Here is a 16,638-nt window from a genome sequence, read left to right as displayed (position 1 = left end):
AGGATGAATTTCATTTTTTGGTTCAAAAGATGGAAAAGGAAAATGACAATGTATGAATAGCTTGGGGATTTTTTCAAAGAAGTTTTGTGCATGTGCATGTGTATTGAAAAGAAATGCATAGCATTGGTATAATATTTTAAATATCAAACAACAAAATGTTGACATATAATTGTAATTGGTTCTGGGTTTTCGTTGTTGTTGTTGAAATTATGTGGGAATTGACATGTTTTATGTGACATTCTGTTTTTCTATTTGTTAGATTTATTATCTTGAATTTAATTTAATTGATTTATTTTTCAATTTTATTTATTTATGTACATGTATGTATTTATTTATCAATTTATTTATTACTTTCAAATGTTAATATTTTTATTTGCTTTTATTTATTTCTTATTTGTTTATTCATTTAATTATTATTATTATTTTTTTTTTTTGGGGGGGTATTGTTTATGATAACAAGATATTATATTATATACTCTCACTTGTAGATATGTACAGTACAGAATTTTATCTATTTCCATACACACTATACTTTTTTCAGTGTCAATATTCTTCATCATGAGAAAAGCCTATGCTGTCGGTTAATGCATATTAGTTCTAGCCAGCAGCGGTCATCTTACTTTTGAAAAAGTGGAAAAATAGCAAGTACATGTGGCTTAAACTGAAAGTTAAATGTTGTATATTTTAACGTATTATTTCCCCTTGCTCAAAAGCATGACAAAATATGATACATTCATGGTAGCCTGTTGTATATGCAAGAAAAGTAAATTTCTCAAAATTGTGTAATTTGTAGTACAAGTACGATTATTCTGATATTTTTTCTCCCACAGCCAGCTTTACATAAGGAGGGGCTTCTGTTGCAAAGATAGAGTTGCTTTTGAATACAACTACTCCCCCCCCTCCACAGAAAAAAATTCAAGCGTGACTCAAAAATATGCAGTTTTCATCAATTGAATATCAAGTTACATTTGATTGATTGAGTTGTAATTGATTGCAACTGCATTGGGCCTCCTTTACAAATTTATTCAGAATAGTTAAAATAGCGGTTACACTTCGTAATTCCGAAACACGCAAATTGCCTATACCTCGATGTTCGTTAATCCGAAAACGTAAAAGGGTTCGTTAATCCGAACATTTGTGGCGTTATTCCAAAGGTTCATTATTCCGAAGGTTCGATAATCCGAAAACGAAATAAGGTTCAATGTTCCGAAGGTTCGTTAATCCGAAAACGAAATAAGGTTCATTGTTCCGAAGGTTCGTTTATCCGAAAACGAAATAAGGTTCATTGTTCCGAAGGTTCGTTAGTCCGAAAACGAAATAAGGTTAGTTAATCATTTAGTTTTTGGACAAACGAACCTTCGGAATTACGAACCTCATTTCTCTTTCGGATTAACGAACCTTCGGAATTACGAACCTCATTTTGTTTTCGGACTAACGAACCTTCGGAATTACGAACCTCATTTCGTTTTCGGACTAACGAACCTTCAGAATTACGAACCTTCGGAAATACGTACCTTCGGAATAACGAACCTTCTGAATATCCGAACCTTCGGAATAATGAAGCTTCGGAATTACGAATGTATGCGAAAATAGCTTTGACATAATTTATACAATGGCAAATATAATTTATACAAAATATAATTCATGTGGTGTCATGTATGGGGGATTGTAACGAAAGGGTATTGGATCACTTTTGGCTTTATCAACTAATATTTCATCATTCATGTGATGATAATTTTTTTATAATCTTTATTGTAGAATATTATGAGGTTTTATTCAAGAATACCGTATTCAAATAAATAAGAATAAAATATGTAAATTATTAACATTCAAGATTTCACAAAAATAATGACTTTACTTTATTTTCACTAATTTTGACCAACGTATATATTTATGTTCAATGTTTAGAATGCGATTGCCCCCTAGCTTACACAGAAAATTTTCTGCCATTGGTTTCTCATGAAAAACTCTTTATCCATTACCTTAAATGCAACTTCACATATTAAGAAAAATGGGGGAAAAACAAATAAAAACAAAGAGAGGCACATATTCTAACACTGGACTTGTGAATTGTGATCTAAATCTGAGCTTTCCAGGAGCTAAATTTGTGAGTAATCTCAATAATATGTTAAATTTACTTATATTTGGCACTAAAACTGTTGGACACTGTCATAGACTTATAAGACATAAGCACAAGCGACATAAAAGAAATATACTATGTGAAAATATTTTGACAATTGTGGATTCCCATAAGTTTAGCTCAGTCTTAGATCATGGCTTGAATTCAAAACCGTTTTAGATAACGGGTCAGTGTTAAGATCTGGGAGTATTTGTGATAATTACCCTTGACTTGAAAAAAAAAATTGTAGGATTGTTTGGGTAATGAGGCAATTTACAGAAATGTGAAAGTTTTAACTGTGCTTTGTGCAAAGAATCATTTCTTCGTGAATTTTGTTGCCAATTTGAAAGTACTACATTATAATGATTTATGTCTACTACGCATTCCATGTTAATGTACATACATGTGTTAACATTCATCCTATGATTGTATAGTGTTCTTATGATGATGAATGCTTTTAAGTGAATTTACAACTGATAAGAAGTCTAACTCGCATTTCATGCACTGCTTTGCAATATCTTTTGTCAACTTAGATGTGGTGTATATCAGACTTATTTTTTTCTATTATATTTTTCTCAAGTTTTTTTTTCACCTGAGTATCTTTCTTTTTTCGGAGATTTCATTCCTTTGACACAGTTTTTTTTTGCATCTTCATGACCAAATATAAATTCCTATTAATGGATGCCTTAAATTCAGTTACCCATATTCTGAACTCTGTGTTGACTTAAACTCTGGTCTTATTTTATGTTTTAACGATTGATAGTCATATGTAACGGTACAGGTTCAGTTTATTGGCACATTTGACTCCAAAGTCATTCATACCTGTCTGGGAATGACAAATAAAATTTTTTTTTTTGACCATTAAAGCATGTGGAAAGAATACAGTACACATAACAAATATACAATGTAAACTAAATTATGACTTTTTTGGCTTGCCATAATTTTAGCCAAATAGACCATGGCCTTAGACCCGTATTACACCGGATTTCCTGCGTAGTCTCGGGGTGCCCCGAGACCAGTCTCGGGCAGGTTTCTTATCCAGTGTAAACGCACAAACCTTCCTGAGACCCCTTCTGAGCAAACCTATCTCGGACCACCTTGCGATGTGTTTTGAGATCAGTCTCGGGGCGCCCTGAGACTAATCTTGGGTATGAAATTCGGTGTAACGGGTAAAAATGGACTCCAAAATATAAGCCAATGACTCCTGTATGAAAAAGCTTTCAGAAAATAAAAAAGGATTTCATTGTTGATGTATTATGATGAATTATTATGTATTTGATATTCACTCAGTTTATGTAACCTGAAAGCGGTCACCATTTCCCCTTGAAATCCATCTACATGTACATTGAAGTGTTAGCATACTAATAGTTGTAAAATCTTGTTAATCGGAATGCCATGGGAAAGTTAAGTTATTCTAGAATCGGTCACTAAACTGAAATATACATCTTATTCTCTTGTTTCTGAATTATTGATATGTCTCTTGTTTGAAAAATTTTATCTGTATTATATTAATTTGTTCAAAGTTTGTTTCACATTAAGTGAATCACTAACTAAATCTAAAGGCTGTGGTTTTCACCTAGATCTTTAAAAGATACTTATGCAGGTGAATCGGAATGTGTGACTGGCCATATTTTCCTTTACTCACATTTCTTAATACTAAGCATTCCATTCTTGGTATAAAGAGCCATTGCGTTGTTAAAAAAGGCAATATTTGATATAAAGAAATGGTATTCAGAAAACAGCTGTCCATAGTCTATGTCTAAGAACATTGGCATACTGAGTAAAATGAATAAAATATTTAGGTGTGATGTCCTCCTTTTAGTCGGATAATGAAGTATTGCTTCGAAGCCAACAATGTGTTGTAAAATAAAAAGAGATCTTAGATTCGTCACAGAAGAGATACAATTTATTTTATTTGAAATAGAAAGGAGAGATCTTAGATTTGTCACAGAAGAGATACAATTTATTTTATTTGAAATAGAAAGGAGAGATCTTAGATTTGTCACAGAAGAGATACAATTGATATCATATGTGCGTCAGTTTCAATGGGCAAAAAATCTTCTTGATCACAGATAGTGTGGAAGAGATCTATGACAAGCAGACGTTTTGTAATGCCACTGGAAATTACCTTGAAGTCATTATCTCGCTTTCCTGGCAGTTGACCGAAGAATTTCTCGCTGGTACATCCAGTTTGCTTTTCCAAAAGAACTGTCTTCTGATAGGTATTTTCAATGCTTTGAAGTCTTTGATTTTGGGTCAGCCAATGATAACACACTCCCCATGAAGACCACCGTCCATATGACTTTAATATTAAAATTGAAATCATTCATTGTGAAATGGAGCTTTCATACAAAGAGCCGATCAGGAAGCAACACTTTCACTGTTGTCATGGTAGTTGACATTCCAGCAAGAGTCGCTATCAACTTCTTATGAAATGGGGCCCTGGTGAAGAACAAATTTGTTGTATGAAATTAAAATCTCATTGATGATGAACTTTCTGATGATTTGGGCAAGACACCTCCTTGCAATATTTTATCTAATGGACCTATGGTATATGAAGTCTGAGTGTGCTATCTTCTGCCATTTCATATTACTTTAAGCTTTTCCGGCCCAACTCGAGATAAATATTGTGCCATGGGCTGTATTCACATTGCTACGTACATTTAATCATGTGAAGGTTGATTGGAATATATTGCTACTAATTTCTTAGAAGAGCTTGTGTAAGTTAATTTTTTTATATGGTAGCTATAAATACATTTTCTTTTGCCCCCCTATTTTAATTGGTAGTGGTAAAATTTTGAGCAAAAATGTGGTCAGGCTTTTTTGTTTGTGTATTTAGTAATAAAAGAGGTATACTACTTCTGTGTTTGTTTTCTGTTTTTGTGTGTCATAGTGTGTTTTTTTATGTGGAATAAAGCAAATGTCAACTATTATGAGTAAGAATTATGCTTCTCACTTTTGCAGGAGTGCTTTCGAGAAGTCTCAGTTCAAGGAAACAAATTGATAGTTTTGTTTTCTATATTAAGATTGGCAAATGCTCACGAGAATGTCCAGGTGTAACAGCCCTTACCCTAAGGTTTATTTCCAATAGGTCTCATGCCAATTCATCCAATTACCAACTCGTCTACTATTATTTGGTCTACCATCAGTTCATTTACTATCCAGGGGAGCGTTTCATGAAAGGACTTGTCGGACGTTTTATCCGACAAGTCCCATTTTATCCGACAGTTACCATAGTAACAGTACCTCTCAGCCAATCAACATCAGAGAAAGATGTCAGATCTGACAACTTGTCGGATGAAAATGTTGATGAAACACTCCCCAGATGGTCTAATTGTCATTCATTCAGTCCACTAACCATTTCGTCTTATAACCAGTTGGTCCAATAGCCATTAAGTCCATATCATTTGGTCTAATTGGTCAAAATAAATGAAAATGAAAAGGATATAAGACCAACTGGTTATGAGATGAAATGGTCATCGATGAACAGGTGATTAGACAGAGTGATGATTGGACAAAATGGTTGTTAGATGCACTGGTGGATCCGGGGGTGGGGGGGGGGGCACAGCTGGCCCGTGCCCCCCCCCCCCCCTTTGAAAGGCACAATTCAAATTTGTAATGTAAAAATGCCGATAAAAAGGAAATGTGCCCCCCCCCCCTTTTGAAAGTGAAGACCTTTTTTTTTTTGCTTGTCAAATATTTTTGTACACGAAATTTCATTATTTTTTTCGTTGAGAAAATGTGCCCCCCCCCCTTTAGATAAATCCTTGATCCGCCCCTGGTTAGATGAAATATTGGATGGAAAGGCATTGGACTAAAAAAGGTAGACCATGTGATGAGTGGACGAGTTGCCGGTTCCATTACATTTGCTCCAATGAAGAATCTGCACGTTACGCAAAACATAAAATCTAACCCCCAAAACTAAATAAACCCCAATTTTAACCTTCACATCATTCTGAACCCAAAACTCTATTACAATCCCAACTCTAACCCCATGTCCTCTGAGACATTAAGACTGGAGCAAATGTCGCGTCACCGTGTTGGCAATAGACGAATTGGCAATTTGACAACCCCAAAGAGGGATGGGAGAGGGGTAAAAAGGCCCATTTTAAGAACCCTGTAATTATTACCATATCAAAGTCAGAAGGAACACTTGGGGCTCAACAGTCTGGCTCATCATAGTTTTGTTGTGTGTGAAGTCATTTCCTTTACGAATGACTCCACAGGACTAAGTGCAGGATGAGAACAGATGGGAAAAGGGGGTGAATGAGCAAAAAAAGGGGGGGGGGGGAGTTAAGAAAACACGGAGTGAGAGAATGGGAAGCTGGAAAGAGAGATAGAAAAAGGGACAGAGGAAAAGACAAGTGCGAGAGATCAAGGAAATAGAATTGGAGCAGAATGACAGAATATTAAGGCCCCAATTTACAAAGGTTTTGAAATCATGGTTCATACAGATTTCATGTATTAAAGGGAAAGTCAACCTGAAAAAAAAAGTAAGTTGTAAAATTACCAGAAAAATAAATATTGGTGAAGATTTGAGGAAAATCCATTTTTCAAGATTAAGAAAGTTGGAATTTTAAGTTTTTGTGTGGCGTCGAATACAGGCGGCTTTCCCATAAAATGCATTAATTTCAACTCTTTTATGGTTCACGATGACCAATTTTTCTTTCAGGTGAACAAATATTTGGCTGTTGATATACTGATGGTACATAAAAAAAACATTGAATTTTTTTTGTTGAAAATTATACGTCATTGATTTTTTACTACACAATATACGGGGAAGCTGCTCACACACGACATCACAATATAAAATGGTAAGAACTTATTAAATCTGATGAATTTTCCTCAAACCTTCAGTATTTTGTATTACTTTCTATTTTTTTACAATAAACTCTGTCAACTTCCCCTTTATTTACTGTATTTACAATGCCACTTCCATCACAGACCACTATGTTCACGCCTCCCACTAAGAATATTGCATTTATGAGCCAACTGTTTACATAAATTATTTTATTAACAGTGGACTAGTTAATGCTGTAACCTTAGTAACGAGTGTTAATTCAACACATGTCCCACCCATCTCAAACCACTTATCTTTGCCACTTTCACAATAGTTTCTTCCAAGCCCAACCTATCCAAGAGCTCACTTGTGTTCTCTCTACAAGATGTTATCATCATGGCCCGTATTCTGAAGTTGGGTTTAACTCATAACCCGCCACGGCCTTGCATGCCACGAGTTAGACCGTGGTCTAACTCTGTGCTAAAACTATGGGAAGCCAAACGTTTCAACATTTTGTTTACAGTGAATGCTTCTCATGTTAACTGTGCTCTTCACTAAGTAATAATTTAATGGTGAAGACAATTGTCATACTTATCCTTCCCAGGCAGTTAATGTTTTGGGAGTCAAAAGAGCCGATACATTGAACCTCTACTGTTAGAGATTTCAGGGGTGTGAGTGGTCACAAATAAAAAGATCTGAAAAAAGCTGAAGAGTGTTGAAAAAGTCTGAAATAGAAAGAGCTCCCATACTTTTTGTACAGAGGAAGGCCAAAAATAAGCTGAAATTAAGCTGAAAATCAAAACAAAAAAATCTTGAAATCAGATAAAAATCTGAACTCTCACACCCCTGAGATTTATGTAACAACTGGCTTTCCAAAGTTAAACCACAACTTAAAACCAGAGTTTAAATTAAACCGGACTTCAGAATACGGGCCCATGGCTCTTTCTCTTATCAACCTTCTTGTATCGTCTTCACATTCCATGTTTGAGAGTATCTTGCCTTTTCTTATCATTAGAGGGCAAGCCCACCCTAATAAAAAAATGATTTGAATTTAAACAGAAATATTAAACAAGCATATCACTACAAATTTCATCAATATTGGATTTAAAAAATAAAGAGACAATATTTAAGTTTAGCTAATTTCACACAATGGATCAGTAGTGAAAGCAAGGGAACAGAAGAAATCACCAACTATTTTTTTATATTTTATGAAATATTTCAACTATCTCCTCATTGCTTAAGTTTTATTCCTCCCTTAACATGTGGAATTGTCATTTTTGGGGTTGACATTTTGTGGGTCAATATAAAAAGAGGGACCTTAATTATTGTAAAATCTGTAAAAATTGACTATCATTTACATATTAGAAATAGAAATGTTTTGTGAAAAATGAGCGAATTCTTCAAAATATCTTAAACTTTATTTTACATCACATTTTGAAGAAATTTTAATTATGCTTGTCGATTTGTATTTTTGTCTATTGATTCAAATCACCTTTCTTTCTGGGGTGGATATAACCTTTCACCATCTACCAGCTAGGATTGAAGCCAGTTCATTGAACTTCATCCACCCAAATCTGCATCTTCTTGCTACTACAATCACTATTGATTCTATCTCCAAGAAATCAAAACCTATCCACCTTCTCAACGCATCTTCCACATCCCTTGTTCCTCCTCCACCACTCCAATACCGATCTCCGTTCATTTCAAAACTCTTAGCCATTCTTCAGTTGACGGTCTTCTTCACTACTCAAGCAGATCGTACATGAACCCATTTCTGATATGTGGTACATCAAATAGAGTTCTCCATCACTCTTGCCACGGACACCTGTACCATCATGTCAACTTTATTGAAACAGAGCCAATTGGACACTGAGATTGGGAGAGCGTCATAAAGTTATACACATGACATGGCAAACTGCCTTCCCATTATAACCCAGAACAAATTAATGTAAAACAGTTAAAATTGTCTTTTTATTCACGGTGATTATGCACTGGGGGTTTTCTACCAGCAAAAGTTTTGTCATCCCTACCAATTTGTTCTTTTAGAAGCAAACTAGTTTTATAATGCAGCATATCTGCCAATTCTGAAATTCAAAACCACAAAATAGGAACAAATTATGAAGAAATTTCTTGAAATATGAAGCCTTGAATTTTCTATCCGGAAAGTTTTCAGAGATACAGGAACACCCAAGTTAAAATGACATTTTTCTTCTCCCACACTTGGCAGGTATGATGCATAATTTTTTGTAAAATGGCAGTTGAACATGTCAATGTTTATATCTTCTCTCATGAAATATCACATCAGTTTTTTCCTTGTTCAAATGTCACAAGAAGCAATTCCAATACAAACGATACATAACAGTCTCGTATTTCATCAGCACATAAGTTCTTTATTACGTGATGATGGACCGATATTACTATACATTGACGATGGTTGGTTTAGATCTGAGATGGGTACAGCATCTGTAGAAAGGAGAACACAAGAGAAAGGGAGAAAAAGGTGAAAAAATATTAAAAATGAGTCATAAACTTGGCACTTTTCAAGGTGCATCAAGTTTGGTAAATTTCAATACATTGCTGAGCATGTGCATATCCCGCCCACTTTTCTATAAAGAACAAAGAACTATAATGATCAAAACAAATATTAGTATTTCAAAAAGAAAGCTGTGATATGTCAAAGTCAAATTCAGAAAAAGCGTTTCTTTTCAAGCTAGTTAAGTAACTAGTAAGAGTATGTTGCCAACCCAAAATGCTAGTAATACCAATTTAAAGGTGCTTGTACAGAGACCTGATTTGAAGAGAGTTCGCTATATCATAATAAATACATTCATATTCTTTAGAGAAAGTTAACCTTTTCAAACAGTATGGTAAACACAAGACTACCCTGTTGCAGTCAAATATATATTGTATTTCTCAACTTGAAAACCAAAAACCACTTCATAATTCTCAGTAGAGCGCATTTTATAAGAAATAAGATGTAAATTACAATTTTAATCACACTCTGCCCCAACCGGGTACTTTCTTCTTATCTGAAGTAAAATTGTATCTCTTATCCCTCAAACTGAACAGGTTAATGTCCAGTAAATCAAGAAGGATGTAGAGAGTTATTTTATGCCCACTCTGACACTGATAACATTGATGGAAATACAATGTCCAGCAACACTGGGGCAAGCTTCTAAGGTAAACATCAAATATTTCATATTAACAGATAAACAAAATATTATTCATAGTATCTGTACAAATTTGAGGGCATGTCCCAAGTGCCATGTCCAATCAAATATAATTTTATTTCAGCATGACACATCAACTTGTTGCAAAAAGAGGCACTTTCAAAGTGAATCATTTTTGTCATTTCTTATTCAAACTGCTAGATGGCCAAAAAAAAAAAAAAAAAATCTTTTATAAGATTGCATTTCAGTTAGTTATGTCATTCATTTTGCAGGGACATACATTCTACTAGATAGGCCATGTGGAAAAATCAAATGCTCCACCAAACCTCATGTGCAAAGAAACTTGTCTTACTGTAAACGCTGTTATTTTCGCGGGATTTTTTCGCGCTTGGCGGCTTCAAAACATCATAGCTGGTGTTCTTGAATTCGCGCTAGACACTCCCATAATCACAAAGTCACTTCCTTCTTCCCCATCTGTGAATGGTTTTAATTAACTTTTGAGCAGCGATATTGTACTTTCTGATCACAATTCTAGCTCTAAAGCAGCGTAATTAAAGGAGAATGAAACCCTTGAAACCAGCTGAATCCATATCAAAGAGAAAAATCAAAGAAACATATTGTTGAAAGTTTGAGGAAGATTGAATGAATAATAAGAAAGTTATGAGCATTTGAAAATTGAGATCACTAATGCCATGTAGATCCTCCCATTGGCAATGCGACCAGGATCTGTGATGTCACACACGTACAACTCCCTCATTACTTTAGTACTTATTTCACTTATATTCTCACTTTTATAGAGTCTATCACAAGGTGAGGTGTTCTCTTTATGAGAGGACAAGTACAGAGGTTTCACAACATTATATCAATGATGAATCGTTTGTCATATGATTAGAATGAGCAAAAAGAGATGTTTTGGGGTACATTTTCAGTGTCCAAAAGGGGAGAGTTGTCCAGTTTTGGACACTGAAAATATACACCAAAACATCTCTTTTTGCTCATTCTAATCATATGACAAACGATTCATCAATGATATAATGTTGTGAAACCTCTGTACTTGTCCTCTCATAAAGAGAACACCTCACCTTGTGATAGACTCTATAAAAGTGAGATGTTGTTGTTTGTTGGAAATTAATGGCAACCAGTCATATTTGACTATTACCGCCAACTCGTTTGGTCAACTATTATAAGAATATAAGGGAAATAGTAAAGTAATGAGGGAGTTGTACGTGTGTGACATCACAGATCCTGGTCGCATTGCCAATAGGAGGATCTACATGGCATTAGTGATCTCAATTTTCAAATGCTCATAACTTTCTTATTATTCATTCAATCTTCCTCAAACTTTCAACAATATGTTTCTTTGATTTTTCTCTTTTATATGGATTCAGCTGGTTTCAAGGGTTTCGTTCTCCTTTAAGCATTGTTTTGATACTATCATGAGCTCTTTTGACATTTAGCGCAACTTTTCTTTGCAGGGCAGACATCGGGGAAGGCAAAACAGAGGCGCTGCTGGCCTGGTATGGACGGCCAAGCACCGGGTAAGGATAGGGGGGATTACCGCTATTCAAAGTGCATGGGATCAATCAACAAACCTGGGCAATCGACAAGATACACTGCATCTTCTTAAAAACTTAACAGATCTAAACACTCACCAATCAAACAGTAAAAGCAACTTGTATTTCAACCAAAATCATAATTTAAATACCAATCTGGGACTGTTAAAAAATGATCGCATTGCTTTGGAACATATTCAGGCGATGCATATTTTGGAGCTCAAGCTAGCTTGCTTAAATGTCACCCTCTATAGGTCAAATTATGCAATCTCTTTGCCAAACGATACACGCAATTGAACCTCGTTTCAAAACTTGCATTAAACAGATGCTCATAAATTCGCGTGTTTTTTAATTTGCACTCACCGATCTTGCCGCGAAATCCACAAAAATTTTCACTTTTACAGTATCCCTTGCATGAAAATATGGATACAAAGAAGTGGAATGACCTTGTAATCTCGCTTGCAAATTTGTGTAACAAAATTTAGACTTAGTTCAAATTTTGGTGTTGCTGATGCTGCAGGCAAGACAATAAATATATCAGTCGGCAATCATACTGAAGATTTGAAATCAAACTGAAGGTTGTAACTCATACAAGGACTTGCCCCCTTTTTAAACAAATCTCCTAGCTACTTACCACCCTAATCCTCTTGCCGATAGCCTGGCCGGGAAGGTTGCTCTTGAACTTGGCCCTGCAGCCGCCACTCTTACCGTGTGTCTTGATGATCTTACCCCAGATCACACGGGTGTTGGTTGGCTTGTCCTTGCCGGGACACTTCGTCTTGCTGCGAAGAAATCAAAGGGAGAGTGTAGTCACAAATTGAGTCTTACAGAATTTACAAACAGTTAATTGACTCGCACATTGTGATTTGTCATGGAATGTGATAAAAAAAAAAGGCGAACAAGAAAAATTCAACCAAGCTTAGGATCGTCTTACTTTTTAAAAAGGGTTTTCAATAGTTTCTCTAAAACCTGGACTCTACCAGGTCTCACAGGGGAATAATTTTCCTGGTATCGCATCGCAATTCGCTCCACATTTTTTAAAGACTGCCATGCATAAAGTCTTTTGTATAGCATATTTTTACAAGGACTGTACATTACTTAGTTGAGAGCTTTTCTCTTATGACCAAAAATGCTACTCGAATTTGTAAAGCAAAATTATTCCATCTCATGGTTTTTATACACAAACGAACACCCTGTATCATGCTCATACAGTTCAGAGTAACTTCTGGTTCAACAGTCTATACCAATATCCCTTCCTTACTTCTCCCAGACATACTGGCACAGATTACATTAAAACATGCTCCAGGCTTGGTCTGCTAATGATTGACTTTCGATATTAACTGCTTGATTCATTTTACATTGCACATACTTTGAAAGATTGAGCATTAAATCATGAGACTTTGCATGGAATATTCTTGTATAAAACCTAAAGTCAAGCAAGTTTTGTAATACGCCTACTTTCCCCCATTCAACTACTGCACTGAGAAAAGCAATTTTCACTGGGTAATATTTCCCCAATTCATGGCTGACAAAAATCATTTCTATTTTTTCAAATATATCTTATAATCCTGCAACTGCTCTCTGTCACAAGAAAATTCTGCTCCTGACAATGACACCAGCTCTGTAGCACTTGCATCTTGAGTACTGAGATGCCAACCTTGTCAAATGAATTGCAATAGTTTGAGGGTAGAAAAACATTATTTTTAATTTTCAGTACGAGGACATTGTGAATAATACAATTCAACTTTGTGGAAAAGGTATTTCCATGGAACTTGCAATTTTTCATTAAAAAAAAAATCCCCAGATGGCATCTCTGGAAGTATCCTATTGAACTTACTTCTTGCACTTGTAGACGTAGGCACACTTCTTGCCAAGATACCAGGTGGCTTCCCTTCTGGATTCTACTCCCTCTAGCTTGAGAAGAGCTTGGTTTTCATGCTGGTTGCGGAGTCCTCTCCTGTAACCCGTGAAAACTGCCCTGCTGTATAACCTGTGTTGCACATAGACCAAGTCACACAAGACTTAACAATCAATTATGCTCCAAGTTAAATTCAAGGTAGCTGCGATTGGTTAGCAACAATTGTGCACAGTACAAGTAAAGTCACACAGAGAGAAAATTTAAATACCAAAATGTGATGTACAAATGTCTGCCTTGGGACCATAGGTATCTTCTGAAATACGCAGTAGAATACAGCTTTAACTTGGGCAATTGATTTTAATCATTTGACTTGTTGAAAGTTGCCTTATGCGAGCTTTAGTATGATTACCGTACTCTGCGCATCTCAATTATTACGACTAGCCCAATCTACCCTCTTATCACTGTTGCCTGTTGAAAATACTTGCATTTTAACTAACCCCATTTAGATAGAGTACACAATATTCCATAAGAGAGCATGTCTAAGGGCTCACTAAAATAAAACAAAATGATAGGGAAACAGGTTCTTGCTGCCTTCACAATTTGAAAGGAACTCATCAGAAATTTGGAAACTGACACTGACCTTTTGGATGCTACCATCTTGCCAACTCCAGCCAATAACTCTGTATGTAAAAGGAACAAAAATACACATTTAATTGAGCCATTATTTCATATCTGTCGCATGTGTGCCTCAGTATTCTGAAGAGTAAGATTCAAACTTGTGCCGATACAATGGTGCAATGTACATGCAGAGCTCTAATTGAGAGTGCTCAAAACTAGATTCAGTGACCTCAATTCCCCTTGGTTCACCGTCTGCCATCTTCCAATGAAACTGGATATGTTTACATTGACTAGCGCACTTAATTGGCGTCAGCACTTGACAGGTGAATGAACACAAATAAATTTCTTGTGTGGAGAAATCTTTGAAAACCCAGACAGTCCCTGAAAACTGGGACGATCCCAATTTTCTGACCAGCACCTCTAGTTCGGTCTGAGAATTTAAACGATGACGTTTATTAAGCGGTGGGCAAATTGTGGGGAAATTTGCTTAAAGGTCAAGTCCACCCCAGAAAAATGTTGATTTGAATAAATAGAAAAAAATCAAACCAGCATAACAGTGAAATTTCATGAAAATCAGATGTAAAATAAAAAAGTTATGGCATTTTAAAGTTTCGCTTATTTTTCACAAAACATTGATATGCACAACTCGGTGACATGTAAATGAGACAGTCGATGATGTCCCTCATTATTTCTTTTGTTTTTTATTGTTTGAATAATATGTTGTTTCATTTTTTACAGATTTTAAAAACAAGGACCGACTTGACTGAACCATATAGTATTGAACAATGCTTAATCCACATGTTCAGGGGGAATAAATCGTTGTTTCACTTGAAAATCAGGAGAAAATTAGAACATTTCATATTTCATGCAATAAAATACAAAAGAAATAGTGAGTGGATGACGTCATCAGTCTCCTCATTTGCATACCGATCAGGATGTGCATATAACTGTTATATGAAATAAAGCAAAACTTAAAAATGTCATAACTTTCTTATTTTACATCTGATTTTCAGGGGTGTGAGTGGTCACAAATAAAAAGATCTGAAAAAAGCTGAAGAGTGTTGAAAAAGTCTGAAATAGAAAGAGCTCCCATACTTTTTGTACAGAGGAAGGCCAAATAAGCTGAAAATCAAAACAAAGAAATCTGAGATGTTTGTGACTTCTATTTTCTTTTCCGCCGTTGTCAGAATATTGCGCGAGTTATATTTCTTCTCGGAGAACGGGAGTCCACAACGAAAGGTATATCACATACATTTCAACTCATCAACACCTCAAAACAATGTTAAAACATGTCCTGATAGATCGTACATTAATCTGAGATGTTTGTGACTAGTATTTTGTTTTATTTGTTTTTAATGGGTGATTTACATTTCTTCTTGGAGAACGGGAGTCCACAACGAGAGGTATATCAAATATATTTTAATTTTTCCAGACAAAAAGACCCCAAATTTTTTAGATTAACAACTTAACATTTCAATATTTTTGCCAATATCAATTTTAGGTATTGGTGTGCGCCGCCGATTAAAACATTAGGCCTACATTGAATTGGCAATGAAACTTGACTTTGGATCATTTAAAGCGCATGTGAAAATCAAAACATCACGTGCAAAATTGGCCACCACCGAATCGGCACGTTTCCGACACGCGTAAGAATAATCCTTGCAAGAACGCTGGCATGGCTGGGAGCACATTTGGGCCTATATTTATAAACGATGACCATATCTGACTGAGAATTTGAACAATGACATCGCATCGAGTTCGAAGACAAAAACTAAAGTAAAGGCAAATTACACAATAACAGGCTAGGCTAGCTTACACTTAGTTACAGCCTTTCCGGATTTCAATATTGAAAAGCAGTGGGCATATTTTATTATTTATTATTGTCTTTGTCATAACTTATTGACCTTGAAATGTGACTGTGACTGAGTGAGACAGACAGAGACGAAAGAAAGTCAGAGAGACTTGCCAGGCCCATGCACCGTTGGCCGTCACTGCAGTGGCTACTGCACTGTTGCGGCACTTTTTGCTTACAATTTCTGAATTCTGCATTTATTTTCTGGTGCGTGGTGAGGAAATTTTATCGACAAAGTCGGCTGGTGAGAAACAATACTATTAGAGCCAAAATGCCATGCCTCCTGACACCCCCCCCCCCCCCCCGTCGAATTTGCCAACTTGGATGTTCGACTTGGGATTCTTGGAAACGCAATGAATGAACGTCATCACACTTCACAGAATCCCGTATGACGTCGACCATGGTCCATGTACTAACGCATACAGGAGTTGATGGGACATGGGGGTATTCTCCACACAATCGGTCAAAATCTACTTCTCAATGCGCAATCATAAATGGTAGAACATATGACATTTAAGTAAAATAAAAAAGCTAACTAGTAAAGTTCATTCTTTGAACGTATAATAATATATTAGGGGGTATGAAGGTGTGAATTTTCATGTAAAAATGTGCATTACCACTCGTATGAGAAACAGAGGAGAAAAAGGCCAAATCTATAGTAAAATTATCTGAATTCAGATATTATTGA

General features: G+C 35.6%; 1 protein-coding gene across 1 annotated transcript; it reads right to left on the bottom strand.

Annotated features, from left to right (window-relative positions):
- Window positions 1-9,268: 9,268 nt before the first annotated feature.
- Window positions 9,269-16,604, bottom strand: LOC129278934 (large ribosomal subunit protein eL33-like). Its single transcript, XM_064110885.1, has 5 exons — window positions 16,568-16,604; window positions 14,121-14,160; window positions 13,460-13,612; window positions 12,257-12,404; window positions 9,269-9,362 (listed from the first exon to the last, which is right to left on the bottom strand). The coding sequence occupies exons 2-5, from the start codon at window positions 14,135-14,137 to the stop codon at window positions 9,339-9,341; spliced, it is 342 nt and encodes a 113-aa protein (XP_063966955.1). The 5' UTR covers window positions 14,138-14,160; window positions 16,568-16,604; the 3' UTR covers window positions 9,269-9,338.
- Between the last annotated feature and the right edge of the window lie 34 nt (window positions 16,605-16,638).

Source organism: Lytechinus pictus, chromosome 16, assembly GCF_037042905.1.
Source record: "Lytechinus pictus isolate F3 Inbred chromosome 16, Lp3.0, whole genome shotgun sequence".
NCBI classification, from domain to species: domain Eukaryota; kingdom Metazoa; phylum Echinodermata; class Echinoidea; order Temnopleuroida; family Toxopneustidae; genus Lytechinus; species Lytechinus pictus.
This window is presented reverse-complemented; position numbering and strand designations above follow the sequence as displayed.

What these genes read in the sequence shown, in the direction of transcription:
- LOC129278934 (XM_064110885.1), bottom strand. An exon ending in TACGTCTACAAGTGCAAGAA is followed by an intron (nt 12,405 to 13,459) that starts GTAAGTTCAATA and finishes ATTTCTTCGCAG; the next exon opens with CAAGACGAAGTGTCCCGGCA. An exon ending in TCGGCAAGAGGATTAGGGTG is followed by an intron (nt 9,363 to 12,256) that starts GTAAGTAGCTAG and finishes TCCTTTCTACAG; the next exon opens with ATGCTGTACCCATCTCAGAT.